The sequence below is a fragment of the Pieris brassicae genome, chromosome 6, assembly GCF_905147105.1.
Source record: "Pieris brassicae chromosome 6, ilPieBrab1.1, whole genome shotgun sequence".
NCBI lineage: Eukaryota > Metazoa > Arthropoda > Insecta > Lepidoptera > Pieridae > Pieris > Pieris brassicae.
Window position 1 is genome coordinate 5,128,136 of NC_059670.1, and position 20,825 is coordinate 5,148,960.

Sequence of the window (20,825 nt, forward strand, 5' to 3'; positions counted from 1 at the left end):
TTAATCTCTAGACAGTTAATTAAAAATCGATATTCAATCAAGTCGCTACAGTTCCGTCAGACAAGTGAGTGAACGAAAGGTTTAACGAGTTCCTAAACGTTCCCAGGCAACAAGTCTAACCAAACCTAAGCATTTACAATAAAGAAAAACACGGAATTTCCAAGCTCTCAGTTCTTCACGATCACACCGAAATAACAATAACAAATGAAATAATTATGGCGGAGTCTTGTTTTACATTGTTAATCAACACGCTGGATTTCGGTCAGACAGATAGTTAAACGTTATCGACGCTGCTTTTTTCAAAATTTCAAATTTAAATCAAAATGCTAGCGACTTGATTGAATATCGACATTTAATTAACTGTCTAGAGATTCAATTTAACTACTTTACCGCGACACATAATAAATTTTTTTTGGAACCCTAACTGTCGACCGATAAACTCTTTATGTGCGCATTTAACACTCTATACGAAGAAAACATCGTAAGGAAGCCGGTATAAGACACAGAAAGTCGATGGCGTGGGTTAAGCACAGAAACAAAGATGATCACGTAAAGATACAGAAATCTGAGACCTATAAGGTTGTACTTGTAATATACCTTTTAAAACCAAAATATAATTCCAATTATTCTTAAGATTAAAAAAATATATTTTAGAATAAAATAATTTTTTCTCATTTGGTTTGCCTGGAAGTTCAGCAGTGTAAGACCGCTTGTTACACAATGAAACACTGTTTCCTTAAAATTGTATTAAATAATTAAAACTCAGGCAGAGACAAACCTAATAACAGCCAGTTGATCAGCGACTTCTACTCCTCCCAATCGGCCTCTTAATAGAGCCCTGGGGAGACCTCTGGCACCCGCAACGTCCAACTTCACGTACACCACGTCGTTACGTGACGACATGTACGTACCCCAGTCTACTGCGAATTTATCAGTCACTTGCTGGCTACCAGGTCTGCCATCACTGGAATCATTAAAAAATTATATTAAACTAATGCATCATTCTCAAACATGAAACAATTTTTGAAGTGAAATTTCTTTATCGGCGTTGAAAAAAAAATTACCGACACATTTTTCGGTTCATCTTTTTCTTGTCCCTACCACGGTTAATTCGAAACCATTAATAACAATGATACTAATAATTCTGTTATAATTAATGAAATTCTGTAATAATCTTAGTAGTAATAAGGTAAAATGAAATAATTGTTTTATTTGTATTTATGTCTATGATAATAAAAGCCTTTGTTAAACTTTATATAAACAACTAACTTTACAAAATAAAGTTGCATATAGTAGATCATTTTTCGAAAAATAAGGTCATAAAGAAGATTTACTTCTTATGTGTGTACACTATACTCGCACACATTTTATTATTAATATATTTACTGTCAGACTATGGACTTTCAGAGGGATACAGTCTTGCAATGTTTGTATTATTGAAAAGCATTACAGTCAATTATTATGACATCATTAACATATTTCTTTGATAACCAAACATACTATATACTAGAATTATTTAGCTTAATCTGAGAAAGGTAAATTTGTAAATTTTGTATTATTATTATTTATACAATTTTATTTGGTAAATTATCATCATTCTATGTTTCTGCCTCTGTAACAGATACAAACTTTCAAAATAGATTCGACCTTGCTGAGACATATTGTAAACATAATATAAATGTACTGTGTATTTCAGTCAATGTATTGACTCACACTTGCACAAGAACGGGAAAAGCAGCATCCCTTAACTCCTCTCTCCAAGAGGGTGGTAGGAACAGCTGAACGCGTGCTTTGGAGCCGCTGCTTAATTGTACGTCGAACGAACGCCGCGAAGGCAGCGCTAGTTCACGTAAACGTACTGATCTGAAAATTTTTTTTTTAAATCTTGTTATTGTAGTTATTTTATTAGTAATAGACAGTTTATTTAATATGTAACACAATCATGTCAATTATATTGAGAATACTTACCTTTAGTAAAAGGCAAAGTCTAATGGGTAAAATAAAGCAAATAGTTTAATCTAATAAGGTTCTCACCTATAAGGCCTCGTGTCATATAATATTCTTTCTAACTTATGTGTTCTAGCGTCATGTAGTCCTGCTAATGGAGGTCCAGGGCCACCACACTCCAGGACATAATGAGTAATTCCCACTTTTGGTTTGGGAGGGGTGAATGTTGCACTCCAAAAAGTGCAGTTGGCATAGTGAAGCCGTGCTGGCCACACAGCTAGCTCACAAGTAAGGCAACGAGGTTCTTCTCTCTCTGCTCTGGCCCTCACTGAGTTACTTCCACCACCATAACTTGGGTCCCTCACCACATACACATGTCTTTGACCAGGTCTGTCAGCACTACCTGTTGTAAAAATTATAATTGTTATCTAGCTTAGATAGAAAACACACACTTCACACCATGGACGTGCAACACAGAGAGAATCGAAGAAAATGGTTTCAACAAACATAGGGGCAAATTAAAATGGGGAAGATGGTGGTGGAAAATGACAGGATAGGAAATACTGTATATTCTAAATATGCGGTTTGTTCTAGCTAAAATAAAAAATCTTGCAACTGCTTGCTTCGTTATACCAGGAAAACTAAGCAAGCCTAAGTGATTGTTAATACTTTGTTGATGAAAACCACTCAGCGACAAGCTAAATACTTAATTTGATTTGCTTCCTTGACCATATCAGGATGTAGGTTAGGTATGTACAATTTTTCTCTGTCTAAACCTTTAATAGAAAAATAAATAATAGAATAAGTATATAAATAGATATTATACATAAGCACAATAAGGCCATGTTGAAATAATTATCCATAAGTTATTACTTGTTAATGTTATTTATATAAATAACATTTTGCCTCTACAATAGGTTCATCTTACAACTGGAATTGATCATTTTAACCACAAACAAGAAAAAAGTAGTTAGCAAAGGTAAAATTAACATACCTAAATAATAAACTAAATTGTTTTCCTGGTCCCATGCCAGGATTTCAGCCACTTCCACTTTTCCATGGGAAAGTACTGCGATACGTTGTCGTAACACATCGACATGTTTGATATGCGTATAGTATTGTCCACCACCTTCTTGCACTGCGGCTAGCAGAAGGAAGGCACTACCGTCTTCAGAGTACACTGGCTTTTGATGAACTTCTAACCATGGCTCTTCTGTTGCTTTCTCGGAATGTGTCTGCAAGATTAAAATAAAAATTTTAATTTAGAAAGTTACTTAATATTGTTATATTAAAAACATTGAAACTATTACCTCAGTGCATGTCCAATTGGGTGCGTAACAACTGCTATAAACTGTGAGATTTTGCGCCCGGTTCATCCACACTACACCTACATGCGAGTTTTCTTTGCCCACCCACTGGGCTGATATGAGATAGTATTCCCTGTTTTTTAATTTAAATTTATTAATAATTTATAAAGGATTAACCAAATTGTTCAAGATATATATTATTGTCAACACAATTTCAAAATAACAACATTGGTATTTGGGGGTGACCATAACATAATTCTTGACATTACCAAAAAATTTGGTAAATTGTATATATACGAAATATAATAAATAGTGTATATACGAGACAATATTTATCAAGCAAGAGAAAACTCTTAATTAATTGTTAAAGCATACTTTAAATCAGTATACAATAATAAAAAAAATATATACATATAGTGTAACATGTTTCTGAAGAAAAAGCTATATTCTATAACTACATGCGAGTTTTATTTGTCCACCCACTAGGCTGATATGAGCATTCCCTTTTTTAATGAATATTAATTAATCGTTTTCAAAAGATTAATAAAATTGCTCAAGATATTTATTATTTTCAACATAATTTCAAAATAACAACATTGGGCTTTTGGGGATGACCATAGCAAAAATTTATGACATTACCTAAAAACTTGGTATATATTTCAAGTAAGAGCTAATCCTTTATAAATTGTTAAAGCATACTTTAAATCAGTATTCAATGATAAAATAAATGATATACATACATACATGTAACATGTTTTTGAAGAAAAAGCTATATTCTATAACTATGACAACCTATTTCACGCATAAATCCTAAACTGTAAACTAGATTAATAGTCGGAAAACAAAATACTTACATTCCATCTAAGGTACTAGGAGGTTTGACTTCCCATCGCGGTGGTGACGTTACGTTTAGAACTTCACCTATCCATAATATAGCTTTGGGTATTGAACTGCCAGGCTGAAACCAAGGAATCATATTTTTTTTTTCTGTTCAGTGCTTTATTTCTTAGTGATTATTTTTTTTAAAACTAATATTTGGTTCAAAGGTTTTTAATAATTTGAGCTTAGTGTAGTAGACAACGCAGTTAATGCCACGCTTACAGCTTTCCTTTGTAACACAGATTATTAGTACTATAGCAAAGTATTAATTTATATGCGTCTTTCTCATTTGGGCGATTTTATCAAACAACCGTCGGGATTAATAACAACAAAGTTTTTTTAGAAATATTAAATTATTTTAAGAAACGAATATTCTATGAAGACTTTTTAACTCTATCGTTAGTATTAAATTTATTAAATATTTACATGTTAAATATTCTATCGCATTAACTTGCATGAAGAGTTGGCCGTTTCACAGTCAACTCCAGTATTGTGGCTGCAAATTACCCAGAAAAGCCCCGTTGAGAGGCAGTTTGCCGCGTCTAGTGGATGAGGCTCGTTATTGCGACATATTTTATGATTCGTATATATTTCAATTCGAATACATTTTAAAAACAGCAAAGTTACACATGACATTTTCCTTCCGTAACTTGCTTGAATGGATAAATAACGATTAGGCAAGAGAACTGATTGTGTCGAGATATTTGTTATACGTATGATATATGTAAATTGCAAGTAGGTATATTGGATTTAAAACTATTTTTTTGTATACCTCTGAAAGAAAATACATTGCTCCTGTCTTGCCTAGTTAGATAACGATTTTGTACTTACATTAATAATTATTCCTTAATCATCGTAATATAATTTATTATTGGTGAGTTAATAGATTTTGCCGTTTATTATTTTATTTCATACTACATACCGTAGGATATCTAATAGTGATGTGGTCTGGGAAGATATTAGGCACGGTGTTGTTGAATGCCGGCAGCAGAAAGCCTGACCTGGCAGCCACTGCTCCTCCGATACCCTCGGAAATGCGAGGCAGCCGTAATTCAGATACCAGACTATCATCATATCGGACGTACATCACGAACGCACCATCCGCTGAGCCCCAAGTCGCTGTTGCCGTCTTTGTCACCTCCTCTGCAAATACAATAAAATATTTATTATATAATCGATATAAATATGTAGTAATTAAGCCCATAAGGTTAAGGGTGAGATTCAAAAACGAGACTCAGCGCTAAGTCTGTCAAAACCAATACAGTTTTTACTTACGGGACGGTAAAAATTTATTGGATTTTGACATACCGAGTTATAAAGTGAGTGATTATATAAGAGTTATTAGCGATAACTCTTATTTTTGAATATCAACAGTGTGGCTCTGGTACAAAAAAAAAAAACAATTTCATCTGTTAATCTTTACTCTAAGTAAGTCAATACATATAAATATATATGTATTGCGATTTAAGAGTAGGTAACTGAACAATATGTTTAGCAAACAGCTTTTAATGTGTTTTTACTGAAACTGGTATTGAACTGAACAAGATTTGGTTCTAAAATTACGTAGAATAAAGTACGTCGTATGTGTTCGTGACTAATGTTTCAAATACCTTCGCGAGTTAGCGAAGCAACAAGTTTGTTTGCATAAGAAATGTTTTAACTTAACGTAAACTATCACAAACTTAGAGAATTTAATCAATTCGATACAAGTTTGTTGCGAAAATCAAAGTTCGCGAAAGTTATGATGTAAAGCCGATTTCCGACGTCAATTTTTAAAGTTTTCAACTTTATATTTCACCGCAGTCAAATAGTTATAAGTTTTATATTGCATTACAAAGCGTAACATTAAAATCACACCTATCTTGGCCCTTGTGGAGTTTAATTAAAAAGTGACAAGCCATGTAAATAATTTCGACATTAAATTTTAATAAACAAAAATAATTAAATTCAATATAACTAGATATTATTATACAAGTTTGATACGAATTAATATATTCACAAAAACAAAATCACTGCACTGCACTAAAGCATTATTTCGTTTCTTTCAGTGTCATTGTGTTTACGCTTTTTTATAGAACAGAGGGCAAACGAGCTGGAGGCTCACCTGGTGTTAAGTTATACCGCCGCTCGTGAACACTCTTAATGAAAGATGAATCAAGAGGGCGTTGCCAGCCTTTTAAAAATTGGTACACTGTTTTCTTGAAGGACCCCAAGTCGAATTGGTAAAGAAATATGTACTTCAGTGGGCAGCTGGTTCCACATAGTGGTGGTGCGCGGACGACGGACATCGAGGTAGGTACCAACCTTAAAGTTAAAGTGACACTGTATTCTACAAATATATACCGACTGTGTTGATGCCTTTAGAGAGGTACGTTTTGCAGCACTTCAGTAACGAATCAGTAAGACTAAAAGAACTCAGCGAGCTTGGCCTGACTAACTTTGTCGAAAGCTTTCCTAAAATCCGTGTAAATTGTAATGAACGAATATGAATTTTTATTATTAAAATAATCGTGGGCTATGTTTTCAAATATTTGTGATGTTAAAGATAGCTGCTTTAAAATAATATCTTTATCTAAGAAGCTAGTTTTAAGTAATGTCATTGACGTACCTTGATACAGCCAATCTGACACTCCATTATATACGCTTCCAGGTTTTGCATCCTTAGTGAGACGAAGTAAAGGTGCTCTTCTTGCTGGAGGTGCTGGTCGAGCCAGGACTTCATTATCTGCTGCCAGAAGGAGAGCACCCTCCGTACCAAGCCAAGCTGCATGCTGCCACTCCCAGCTACCTTGTCCCTCACCGAAGAGTGGTATGTGGTGACTGATAACAAAAATAGAAGTATTTACTTTTTTTATAAAATTAAATTGACTGTGTAGCGAAGCGCAACACTCGAGGACGGCTGGACCAATGTGTTTTTTTTTTGTATTTAAAAAATAAATAAAAATATTTATTATATTTCTACTACTTAGGTTCTTACTCCGATTAACTCTATACATGGGCTAGCATAGCAAAATGTTCCATATGTTGGTATGTAGCTACCAAAAAGGTAGGCTAAGTTAAAAAACATTTGAGGCGAAACGAAGTCCGCGGGGGCAAATTAATATTTCAGGATTCCTGTATCGAAATCGTTAATCCTAAGTATAGTTTTTGCTCAATGATAATATAATTAATGAATTGCGAGGAAACCCGGTATGCATTAGACGTCAAAATCGACAAAATGTGTAGGTTACAGATATGGGTAGAAATCTGGTTGTGGCGTTGGATTACAATATTACCTCAGTAGAAAAATTCAAAACAAAACTTTCAAGAGATCTATATACTTCCGCAACCATGCGTAGTCCTCCATTACTGTAGATAGCGCCAATCTAAAGATCTTGGCTATCATTTCCAAAAGTTTTTAAAGCTACCCGCGAAAAGCACCAACGGCCGCCGAAAACAAACCCGATGCTGCAGAAGCCAGGCAACCCCAACAACGTCCTTATCGCGTTTTTATAATGTCATATATTACATTCCTTAAGTTATATGACAAAAGTTCCACTAAACTTAAAATCTACGAAAGATAATCGAATTTAAGCATTGAATTAAATCTCTAGTAGAACTGTTCGATTCATGCAAATCTAGTTCCAATAAATTGTCTAGAACGAGATTTCATAGCGACTCGTCTAATACCCTGGTATTAATTCAGAACATTTCCTTAATTAACTAGGGATTTGAATCTTACATGTATTCTCGAACCAACTGCAAATGTCATTTGTAAAATGCTGTCAGATTTTATTGTACAAATGACATTTGCATACAATTTAGTTTGAGAGTATTAACTCCCTTATCTGCTTCGATTCAATTGTGAAAAACTTTCAAATAAACCATAAGCAGCGTCATTCAATCTTCTAACTATACTTCTTATAATAGAGCTTGATATGTTTAGTATTTGGATGCTAAAGCGTTGTTAAGCGAATAAGTATCAGGCGGAGAAGTATTTTTAAATAAAAATTACAACGGGAAGCTAAAACTGGACATTTCCAATATTTTTATTGTTTTTTTGGAAAATTTATGGTCTCTATAATTATCATGTATTTCAGAATAGATAGATTGTAAATTATACTTTAGAAAATGCATTTTATATGATGTGGTGTACTTTAATAAGTAAAAGAAGTTTTTGTATATTTGTATGTTGCTTTCTGCTAAGTAGTAGAGTTTTTCTTTAGAGACTAAGACACAAGGTCGCAGAGGCCGCGGAGTGACAGTATATTTGTATGTTATCTATCTAATGGACAAATGTGTTAAATAAATGAGAAAAGTTACCTTTCTTTGTCCTATCAATCCAATTCTATTGCGCTTATAATATTCATAGACAAACGCTCAAAATATGGAATTGAATATAAAAATGGTTGTTATTTGAAGTTACACCGTACACTTATAGAACATACAATGTCATTTTAGCTTTATAATTGACGGTTTTATGATTTCTGTACAGGTCCAATAATTGTTAAGCAGCATTGTGAGCACTGGATCTCTATATATACGCACAAATAAGAGGCATACAATGAAAATATATAGGAAAACTTTTAGAAAGATTAAATCTCGAAACCTGTATTTAATAACGAAAGTGTTATAACAACCTCTTAACGTATTTGCTCAAACGCTTTAAAACTATGCAATGAAACAAGTTTCGCAGCTTTGATATTCCAAAAGTTTGTCGGACGCGGATTACGGACAAAACAAAGTTATTTTTCTCTCTAGAATAAATGTTTGCCTTAGACACTACTTGAAGGTGCTGTTAGGACCATAAATCTGCTTTGTAAGACAAGGCAGTTCTAGCCCGCGCTAGAGTTTAGCTGAAACTTTTAAAAATATTCTTAAACGAAGCCTTTATGGCTCTGTAAAAATTTAATTAAATCCTCCCTAGCTGCGATATCTGTAATCAGAAGGGAAGAAAGCGAGCGTGAAGAAGTGTCTAAGACGTCATTAAAATTCTTGCCCACCTTACGAATATATTATTGTGCGTGCTCGGAGCGTCTTATAAAAACAGGGAAAATATATAGGAACATTTAGTGAAAGATTTATTCTCGATGAATGAGGCTCGATGATTAAAAATTTCTTTTGTCTATGGCGCGGAAGTGCCTTGGGGTTTGGATTAAAACCTCATTTTGTTTCGCGCCTCTGTATTCAAAGGAAACAAATTAGAAATAGTCATTAGAGTTCCATAGCTTATTTAACTTTACAGGGCTATATGTTAATAAGAGTAGAATCGTTCTGCTATTTTACAAAATAAATAACAAACATATAATAAGTGCATTTAGCAATTCTTGTGTGATTGAAATGCGTGGTATAACTTTCGATTTTTATTAGAGTTTGAATGAAGAAAAACCTATAATTAACCTATAAAATTCATAGTAGTAGTTTGATGTAACTTTAATCATCTACCTACTTTTAATTAATTTATCTTTAAAGGCAACTAGGTTCCTTGAAATACGCTACGTTATGGGTCAACACATTTTTGGACATAGAAAGTAAGCTCAGTCGCACGTATTGTCACTTAGCTAAAATCATAAACGACTGGTTTGTATATAGAATCTGGAATTTAGAACAAAGACACTAGTTTTTGAAATAAATTAAAAATAAATATTCCCAACTCACTCGTTCGTGACATCGTATACCGTGTAGTGCGCAGTAAAAGTTCTTCGATACACCTGCAAAACAAACATTATATTATTCCAATTTCAATTTCTTAAACGACAGAAAATATTTAGTATAAATTGAAATATCGAATATCAAATATCTATAATCTATTATCGTTTTGTGAATAATACGTTACATATTACCTCTTTGATGTTGTGTTGAAACAGGACATACCGAAGATTAGGCGAACACTGATATCCTCGAACGTTCAGTTGTCTCTGTAAATAATACATTTATAAATATTTTAGAATAATTGTAATTCCTAATTTGAATCTTTAATCGAACATATTTAATAGTGTAGTGTATATAGTTACTAATAGCGGTTATTTAAAATCATTTAATTCAGACCATTATAAGTCCATATATTGTTAGTAGAGTGATACATATAACTATGTTAGTAAAAATATTATACCAATCTCGCGAAAACATAAAAGAATGAAATGACGAAATTTGCGTTTTTCATTTAGATCTCATTTAAGATGTGTACTTACGAAAGCATTTTTATCGTCAGTCGGATGTTTTAGGTCATTGGAGGGTTTCATATCAAGTGCAAATTAATGAGAAAAAATTGTTTAATGACTACGAGTATCTAGACTTTTAGAGTTTAAATTAACTGATTCTTAATGTGTGTGAAGCGAAAATTACAGATCTCTTTGCAAGCATATTTTTATCAAAACGTCTAAGATTATATAAAAAATTACCAAATGGTGCTACAACCTGGTCTGGTTCTTAGATTTATTTTCTTTGTCTATGGCATGTCTGTGATGAGGCATGTTTTCTTTCATCGGAGCAGGTAATCAATAAAATGTAGGATACGTTCGACAAAAATTCTTATTTTCATATATGTGTCTTAAAGAGAAAATTACAGATCTCTTTGCAAGCATATTTTTATCAAAACGTCTAAGATTATATAAAAAAATACCAAATGATGCTACAACCTTGTCTGGTTCTTAGATTTATTTTCTTTGTCTATGGTATGCCTATGATGAGGCATGTTTTCCTATATCGGAGCAGGTAATCAATAAAATGTAGGATACGTTCGACAAAATTTCATATATTCGTATCACAAATTTTCTTATGATTTCATTAATACGTAGTGACACTACTTGACAAATTTAGCGTACATTATCGATCATTTATAAACTGTTTGTTGGCAATGAACGGATTTATTTTAATAAGAACTCATAAATATGTGTCATTTCAAATATTAGCTTTTTACTAAATGGCAAATTTTGTGGGTATATTTCTGTTTGTAATATAATGATTAACAGTCTGAATAACATTATCAAATTTATGCAGACTTTAATTAGTTAGATAGAGGAGAATGTAATTACATAAGATGGAGCGGCGGTATAAATCATAGACAAGGCAGGCGTGAGGCGTATCACTTTGCGGGGCTAGTTGATGTAACGAGCAATTTGCCTAGCGAAAATTGAATTTGCATTGTTTTGCATCGAGAAAATTATTAAGAAAAGCCTTGTTAATATAGATATTCTAGATAAAAATTATTCCGAGAAATATTTCTCCTTTGGCTTATATATCTTTTGACTTGTTATCCGCACGAAAAGATTTATTGCAGGCGGTTATGAGCTCGTATTGTTATATTATGTAAAAACTAGGCAGCAGAGCATTGTATCGTACTTCCTTTATTTCGTTAAATTAACTAACCAACTTCAGATAAAACATATCTTATATTTAAAAAAAATCTTGGATATGTACGTATTTTCACGTTGAGTTCCAGAAAAAAAAGTTTTAACAGGCAAAGTGAAAAATACTAGAACTTGAGGCCGATCCTCTGCTTGCTGGACATATCAAGTAAAGGCATACAGTTAAGAATAACACTTTTGGAACGGATTAAAGCTATATATTATTTTGCAGCTGTGATACTTTTGACATTTAACACCTTTCATCTTCAGTCACCGTGACGTGTGACGACTGTTTCACGCACACTGAAAAGTACGCGAAACGTCGGAAAAAAATTTAAAATTTAGAATTATGTAAATAAGTATAAGTTTTAAAAATAATACATAGCTTTAATCCGTTCAAAAAGTGTTTTTCTTAATGTGTAAAAGCTATTTTAACAAAAGACAATACTATAGGCATACAGTTTATTACCACCACCAAGGCGCTAACGCTTGCCGAAGCCATATGGAACCCTTAATTGATCAACCGAATTAATAAAACAGCCCTCTTTCCTGTAATATATGTATTTTGGTGGCAAAGAAAGAAAAATGATTATACAACTTACAAGAGTATGATTTGTAACGAGTACGGTGAGGGAATTGTTAAAGGTGTTCAGGGCCAGCAGTCCGCCGTCATCCGCCTGGTAGACCAACTGGTGTCCGCTCACCCACGTGGTGGGCAACCGCTCGCCCGCCAGGTCACCGCGAAGAAACTCGTCCAATCGCATACGACGACCCGACCAATATAGTAGTTCGTCCACATATCTACATAAAAAATCAACAAGAACGTGTTATAAATTTATGCTTTTGGCTTTCATAGTTTAAGCAATCACATCTGAAATGTGTATAATGCTCTAATAAAAAAAAACTAACCCCAGCTACATTTAATAGTTTCTGTGTTAGCTATGAAGTTACTATACTAATATACTATACTCTTACCATAGAGTTCTATTAAATAGTTATCAAAAAGCTAAATTTAATATTATGCAGACAGCTAAAACAGCACCTGTCTTTTCAACATAGTCTACAATTTACAGCGCTGATTTATGCGACATATTCTTGAAGCCAGTGACACGCGATGGTCAGGGCGCGCTATTGTTGCCAGAATTGAATACATGGGCATTCGGATATTGCAAGTCGCCCACGGAAACATACCGGAAGCCGGTCAAATAGAATTTATGTATGTCATTTGCTAAATGCAACGGTTAAGTCACTGCGTCGCAATGCAGTGGACGCGAACGATATACCTTACCAAATATTCTTCCAAATGTTCTTTCCACGGGGGTTTTATATCTAAATTATTTAAAGGGACAAGAACAGAATTGTACCACGTTTCAATAGATACATTAAAAGCACCGTTTCTTACAAAATCTAAAAGAGTTACAAAGAAATATTACACCTTAACAATATCTCAAATACAAGAGTGAAAATTTGTGAAATGCAAAATAAATTTATTACATGAAAATAAAAAGGCCGTGTTTAAAATTAATTTATATTCACCCTAATAGGTAGATAGCTGTGACTATTCCGGCGATCACAAAACTTATGACCATCAACGAAAATATGATGCTTCTCCAATTGTGTCCATCTCCGGGGTAGAGGTCCTGAAAGAGCACTATTATTGAGCAGATCTCGCTATACAACGATCCTATCCTTTCCTAACAATTTCTTTTGATCCTTAAACAATCTTTTTACTACAAATGATGCTGCAGTGAATGTAGATACAAAATTATCATGGTATTTGTAGCTGACGCTTTCTGTTTCAAAGTGACCACTGTATCGTCTAAAATATAAGTTCTTTTGTGTATCCGTCGACTTTTCAAAACCTTAGGCCCTATCAGGTTGTTATGAAAGTTATCTTAATTATTATGGGCATATAGTTTTAAGTCCGCTACATATAATTTTCGGATATATAGATTTATTTAACTTGACATAGCTAATCTATCAGTTGTGGACTTAGAGACTGTCATATGAAGTTGTCTAACAACTATTTGATGATTACAAAAAAGGGTTATAATCCTATGTATGGACTATTTTCAGTAAATTTTATTGTATGTTTGTAGTCAATTATACAAACCTCTTCTTTGGCAGACTTGGGGTCGGCGACTTGTAGAGTCTCGTCGGGCGGGAGGCGCCAGGAGCCACCTCCGCCGCCGCCCGAGCGGTCTGTATGGCCGGTGGCGTGCATGCGCCGCCGGCACCGCGCGCGCGCCCGCCACCGCGCCGCCCTATGCGCCCGCGCCGCCCAGCGCGCCGCCCGCGCCGCCCACTGCAGCGCCGACGCTGCCTCGACGCGCGTTTAGATCCATTACTGCAATTAAATTTCCTTCTATTATAACAAGATGGAGAATTTAATGGGGCTCGAGATACATGACTCAAGGTGTCCGAGGGTGGCTGCAGAATAATAGAAAATAATTAAAAATATCTGAAAAATACGTGCAAATCTTTATATTATGTAAAATTTAGTATTGTATTATTTAATAGATGGACTTAATGAATTGTAAAGATGTCCAAGATGAAGATATAGAATATTTATTTAATAAAAAATTATATTTCAATATAGTTATTTTATTTATTGGCTACCAAACGCTCTCCCAACATCACAAGTCACAACACAAAACCAGTATTTTGGATTGATAAATAACAGGCCATATAAATATTCAAAAAAGTACTCAGAAACCTGAAATAGTTGACATTTTAAATTCAATGATTACCATAGAACAGTATGATGCGATTCTAGCTTTCAAAGTATTAAAAAAACGATTAAACATAAAAAATCCATTAACCAGTGAGAATGTAGAATATTTAAATGGAACAACGCCGCAACTCGTGTCGGTAGCCTGACAGTGCGGTTTTGCACGACTCTTGTGGCTTGCTAATAATTGCCAACGTGCTTTGCGAAAGCTGAGCTTTTGAAAGTACCAGCTTAAAAACGGCTTATAACATTTAACTAATTTAAAAGTTTTTCTAAATAACATATGAAATTATTAGCTACATATTTTAAGTAAAAATACTTTAATTAATTATGTAATTGCTTTTACATATAAAATTTGATACTATGTGATACCAGCTGCCCACTGAACTTTTTCCGAACTCATTCGAATTAGGGTCCTTCAAGAAATGAGCGTACCAATTCTTAAAAGATCTGCGACCCACTCGCGATAATGACATTATAAAAATAAAAATAAATCAATGGCGCTACAACCTTTTTACGTCTTGGCCTCAGATTTCTGTATCTGTTTTATGATCATTTGTTAATCGAATAGGCAAGTAGGTGATCAGCCTTCTGTGCCTGAGGCACGCCGTTAACTTTTAGGGTCTACGGCAAGCCGGTTTCCTCACGATGTTTTCCTTCACCATTTGAGCTAATGTTAAATGCGCACATAGAAAGAAAATCCATTGGTGCACGGCCGGGGATCGAACCTACGACCTCAGGGATGAGAGTCGCACGCTGAAACTATAAGGCTAACACTGTACATTATAAGTAATTAAATAAACGTAACAAATATTAAATTTTTTGATTCGCTTTTGCACCATTGCCAATGTTTCAGTAACAGATATATTGAGCGCTAACAAAGAAAAATCACTTCAAGAACAGTTTATTATGGCTATGTATTTTTAATTTAAAAATAAATAAAATACGATCCCTAAAAAGGCGATCGCTGTGATCCGTCTCAACTATTGTCCATGGAACCAGCTATCATCTGAAGTATTTACGAATTATTTCGACTTCTTAAAAGGCCTGCAAGCCTCTTGCGAGCCTTCTGGCTATGTGAATGTCCATGGGCGGTATCACTTGACATCAGAAAACCCTCCTGTCCCTTTTTCCTCTTGTTATATAAACAATTAATTGGACATTAGAAGTTAAGATAAGCCTAGCAGACTACCTACCTAGCAGTATCTCTATCTATTAATCTCAAGTATTATTGACAAGTTTTTTTGTCCTTTTTAAGAAATAAAGTCTTTATACCAATCTCTGAACTAAAATAGGAAATCACTCGTGTGTGTATATAAATTCTCCCAATCCCTCAATCTGATCTCGTAAAGTAACATGTATTAAAACATTGATTATGACATATGACGTTACTTTATTTTACGCTTGCTGCAAGGAATATAATGTATTGGATTAACGCCAAGGACACACCCGCACCTTTTAACATCCGTCCGGCGGTTTACGATTCTCTAAAGCTCATTTTAGTGCTTTTTCGATGAGATTGATGTATTTATTGCGAATTTATTGACTTTCTATGAAGCTGGTAATTCCAAATATAAATCGTTGATATTCATGATCAACACTTATATTCAGTTTTATGTGTAACGTTTTTCAATTTGTTAAAATTAAGAAAACACTTTTAAACGGATTGAAGCTATATATGTATTATAAACTTATAATTATTTACATAATTTTAAATTTAAATTTTTCCGTGCTTTACACGCTGTAATAATTTACGCGTGGTCATAATTACTTACCATATAAAGGTATTATAAGGTATAAAAGCCTCCTTAACTAGCCACTGCCATTATAACGTTTTAAATCTGGGTCTCAAATACGTTTATAAGTTTAATAATAAGTTTTTTAATAGGCTGACATGTGAAGCTTAAATGTGATTGACATTCTGTACCTGACACACGCCGCTGACATTTTTTGGTCTAAGGTATTTCAAATGCGTACATAGTAAAAAGTCTAATGGCTGGAGTCAACCACTTCAAGGATGAGAGTCGCAAGCTGAAGCCAACACTGCTCTTAACCTCCTGAAGGTCAAATATTATGTAATGTTACGCATTAAGAAATAATTTGTTTGAATCAATTAGTAACTAACACATCAAATTGTTAGCGGTCTTTGAAAGTACAATAACTCACTAAAAGTTCAGTATCGATGCGGTCTTGGCAAGAAAAATGCTGACTCAAGTGGATCCACTTTATAGAGAAGGCGTGCTAATTGTAATCAGTGCCAGATCGTGAGAAGGCTTTAGATTTTTATCTAGGCCACAAAACGCTGGCACTTTGGGAAAGAAGGAAGGAGCAAAATTTTAATAACGAATTGACCAATACCTCTTGTAAAGTTTTTTTAAAAATAGAATACTTTTTGATAGGAAAGATCTACGTATTTTACAAATATATTCTGGCGACGCCATACGCTTGACTGGGCGATTATCTTTCCACTCGGTTCAGAATTTTAGAATTTCCAATGTTAGTATCTAATGAAAATAAATGTTTATTAAAATATATGTATATATATATTTATTATCTTTTTATTAAGCTATTTTCGTTTCTGTCGTAATCTATACTTTTATGCATGTTACTTGTACAAATTAATTTCGATATTTCCCATCTACTTGGCGTCCCGTGGGCACATTTTTTTTAAATAATATAATTTAAAATTAACATGTCTTAATTATATTTAAGACTAGCCTTCAGTCCTGAATTTAATAGTTAAACATATATATATCATATATTGATACTGTCAACAGTACTCGTATGTTGTCATAAATTTCAGCACCATCCGCGCATATTTATTTGTAGTTTTTTTTCAAAAATTGAATTACATAACCGAAGTTTGAAATAATTCTATGGCCTATGCTTATATAACATTCTAACGGTGAACGATTTTTTTTAAATCGGTGCAATAGTTTTGGAGCCAATGCATACAAACAATCTAATGACTCCACTTTTTAAATTAAACCCACGACCTTTAAGTGTCAAGTGTTGTTTTGTGGTTTTGGCTTCGATTCACAGCGAAACACTAATTGATCCGATTGACACAGAAAGCTCCATACATAAATGTTTAGGGAATTAGAATTGTGTCTTCATATATCTTGATATCAGAAGTTAATAAAAAATCATTTTTAGGTCTGGGCCTCCGATTTTTGTATCTGTTTCATGATAATTTGTTAATCTAATAGGCAATTTGGTGATCAGCCTTCTGTGCCTGACGCACGCCGTCTATTTTTTGGGTCTAAGGCAAGCCGGTTTCCTCACGATGTTAAATGCCGAGGATCGAACCTACGACCTCAGGGATGAGAGCTGAGGCCAACACTGCTCAATGCTGATATCAGAAGTACCATGTTATATAATTTTCATTTAATGTGTCCTTATATCGCCAAACAATTTGATAGTAATTTTATGTGAATTTATCAACGGCGAACCTACATAATATACAACACAAAGTAGATACCATCCGTATCACGTGGACGTCCGTCGTTCCACAAGCGTTTTCTAAGGCAGTTTTTGCCGCGCACCACCGTTATGTGGAACCAGCTGCCCACTGAAGTATTTCCGAACCAATTCGACTTAGGGTCATTCAAGAAAAGGGTGTACCATTTCTTGGCAATGTGTATGTGAATCACTTAACATCAGGTGAGCCTTCTGCCCGTTTGCCTCTTAATACATACATAAATACCTAACAATTAGCATGTCTCCCGTCTTTGCGCAACAAAAACCAATTGAAATTTGTTTACATGATTGCGTGAGGTGATTTTAAAAATTATCAGATACTATCAGATTCTAAATTTCTATTTATATATATTTATTTAACACACATATAATTAGGATGTGTCTAGAAATTCTATATAATTGCATATGTCAGTTGCAAAACAAGCCCGAATTATTTCTGACAATTTCATAGCCAAATTTGGTATAGTCGGTGGTAGAAGTTTTCAACAAAAGTATAAAGTTATCGAAATTAATTTATCAGAGAAATTGAGTGTGGCACTCCGTTGAACAATTGAATTATAAGTTGGCTCTCAGCCAAAGTTTTTGTGCTAATAACGAAAAATATATAGTAATGCATAATTGTCATTCTAAACATATTTTACAAGCAATATATAACATCTTCTTACACGTTTTATAAGGGCAAGATTTATTTGTATCCATTAATATAAAGGCAATTTATAGCAATTCTTATAAGAATAATTTTAACCTGCTTGATGGCTAACTCTCATTACACGGATTTATCTTTATTACCTACTAATTAGTTTATTTGTCAAATCGTTTTCATGAAAAGCGGCAAATCTGAGCTCTAGTTGAAACAGTAATGTCTTATATCTATTTTCTAAAAAAGTGAGAAAGCTATCTAGAGCGTGTCATATCAGTATTGCCCTAGTGGTTACAGCGTGCGAATCTCAGCCGTGAAGTAGTAGGTTCGATCCCCGACTGTGCAGCAACTTCGGTCTATGTGCACGTTTAACAATCGCTCGAACGGTGATGGAACACATCGTGAGTAAACCAGCTTGCCTTACACCCAACAAGTGGACCGCGTCACAGAAGGCTCACTACTTGTCTATTGAGAAAAATAAATGATCATAAAACAGATATACAGTAATATAAAGCCCAGTCCCGGAAATTTTATTATGAAGTGTTTTTTTACTAGTATCGAAAATAATTTGTGACGTATATGGCATGTAAAGACGAAACAATGATTCGTTAGTATCGCATTATTTATGTAATATACTGAAGTGCTAACAAAATATACATATATTAACATAAACTAATTTGAAAAAAAAAAATTCCTACACCCACGTAATGATTAAGGAAATTGTTCGTAGTAGCTTTGAATTGAGGCATTTTAGTATTTATTAAGATTTATCAACAGAAAAAATACAATAAATTGGAAGACGCAACTTTTGATTATTTACTCAACAATCTACACAGCTTTTGATTTAATATTGTCCCAGCACTATTTTAAATAAAGTATTTATTATGATAGTTAACAGTAAACGAAGACAGTAATACTAAAATATAAAGGTTCCTTTCATTTAGAATCCTAAGATATAACATTCTTTACCATTACTTAGAGTAAAACAAAAAGTTATCAATGAAACTGCACTTTGACATTTTTCCTTAACCCGAAGTAGAGACGTTTTATCGACATTTATCTTTGAAGCCATTCTTATTGGCTTTTGTTTAAAACCCGCTTCATTTCAAGAACTTTATTGTCCCTTTTGTTTCTGTCTCAAAAGCTTTCTCGTGTCTTATCTTCTACCATAATCCAGTGGTACTTAGCGCCGGCTTACCCCTGTCTTTGGATCTTTACTTGTTCTTGTAATATTGTACAGAACATTCTTTCCACTCATTAGTTTCTGTGCGAAAATAATATTGGATTGAATATGATTTAAGATTGGGACTGGGGGCTTATTTACCTTCATTTAAAAATGTCACAATTATAATTGTGAATATATTTTGTGACACAATGGACCAAACTTTACATAGATATTTGGGATCCTAGTATTTTGCAAGTAATAGTAATATATTACTAACTAGTCTTCTGCCTTTGTAAACATATTATATTTATATAGATAGAGTTCATTGTAATATCACAACGATATTTTACATTGTTCATGTTTGCACTTTAAATTCATTGATAGGAACATGTGTTAATACTTATTTCTTTATAAATTCTACAGTTTTGATAATTAAAAGTATCATTAGTATTTTCTCCTCCATTTACTTGTAATATAATTAATTGTTTATTAATTTTCAGACTTTTACATCTTCTAAAAATAATTTCAATCGTAATTAATAAAATATTATACATTAATTAATGAATCGTAGAAATTCAACTGCAAATGGCATGACAAGGGTTTTTAAAACTTTTTAAATACAAAAACTTGGTACTCGATACAAATTTTGCGAACAAGTTTCATTTCACGAACTTAATCCTTTGAGAACAGCCTGTCAGCCAGTAGTAAGGTTTTATAGAAAACGATATATTACAAATTTGTTATACGAGTAATGAGTATTGATAGAACAGGTGACCCCAGAGCTGCTGCTGTATCGCAATACAGCGAGGAAATGCTGCCAGCGTTAAAGGTACACTGCCACAGGCACCAAATTGTTGAATTGGTTTTAAGTTACTATATATCCATTTTAAATTTATTTTTTATTATTATTACTGTGTAGGTTAATAATATTGTAAGTACTGATAATTTTGTGTTAGAAATAAATTTTATTACAACGTAAATATAATGTTAAGCCGATTGTCCGGTTTTTAATTCTGACGGTAAAGGAAATGATTGCGAAGAAAGCAGTATTTACTTGAGTCACGATTAGATAGTAAGAGGTTGGCTATGCACAGATTACGAAAAAATTCACTACGAAATATTTATTAATAAAATATAGTAAACTTTATTGAAGCACTAATTAATTACAAGGATATATAACGCTATCATGGAGTATGAAATCTGGCTAGGTTGGCCTTGTCCTACATAAAAAATAAAGGGATCCCAGAACTTATTAACTTACGCAGAAGTTTTATTTGTTAATATAAATCTCTTTTAAGAGTTAGAACTGCGCTAAAAGGGGCAAGTTTTTTGCCTAAGGTGCTCTTTAACT

General features: G+C 33.5%; 1 protein-coding gene across 3 annotated transcripts in view; it reads right to left on the reverse strand.

Moving 5' to 3' along the window:
- LOC123711252 (inactive dipeptidyl peptidase 10) overlaps nucleotides 1-20,825 on the reverse strand; it is a 79,273-nt gene that overhangs the window by 2,792 nt on the left and 55,656 nt on the right. For 2 of the 3 annotated variants that reach the window (XM_045663748.1, XM_045663747.1), the window contains exons 3-16: nucleotides 13,572-13,805; nucleotides 12,995-13,098; nucleotides 12,061-12,259; nucleotides 9,956-10,030; nucleotides 9,771-9,823; nucleotides 6,742-6,953; nucleotides 5,056-5,276; nucleotides 4,109-4,212; nucleotides 3,258-3,387; nucleotides 2,942-3,182; nucleotides 2,658-2,723; nucleotides 2,035-2,350; nucleotides 1,714-1,863; nucleotides 779-964 (exon numbers count right to left, since the gene is read on the reverse strand). In XM_045663748.1, coding sequence (XP_045519704.1) covers nucleotides 779-964; nucleotides 1,714-1,863; nucleotides 2,035-2,350; nucleotides 2,658-2,723; nucleotides 2,942-3,182; nucleotides 3,258-3,387; nucleotides 4,109-4,212; nucleotides 5,056-5,276; nucleotides 6,742-6,953; nucleotides 9,771-9,823; nucleotides 9,956-10,030; nucleotides 12,061-12,259; nucleotides 12,995-13,098; nucleotides 13,572-13,682 — 2,168 coding nt within the window. In that variant the 5' untranslated portion in view covers nucleotides 13,683-13,805. The remainder of the gene's footprint in view (nucleotides 1-778; nucleotides 965-1,713; nucleotides 1,864-2,034; nucleotides 2,351-2,657; nucleotides 2,724-2,941; nucleotides 3,183-3,257; nucleotides 3,388-4,108; nucleotides 4,213-5,055; nucleotides 5,277-6,741; nucleotides 6,954-9,770; nucleotides 9,824-9,955; nucleotides 10,031-12,060; nucleotides 12,260-12,994; nucleotides 13,099-13,571; nucleotides 13,806-20,825) is intronic. The other variant, XM_045663749.1, reaches the window with a different exon arrangement.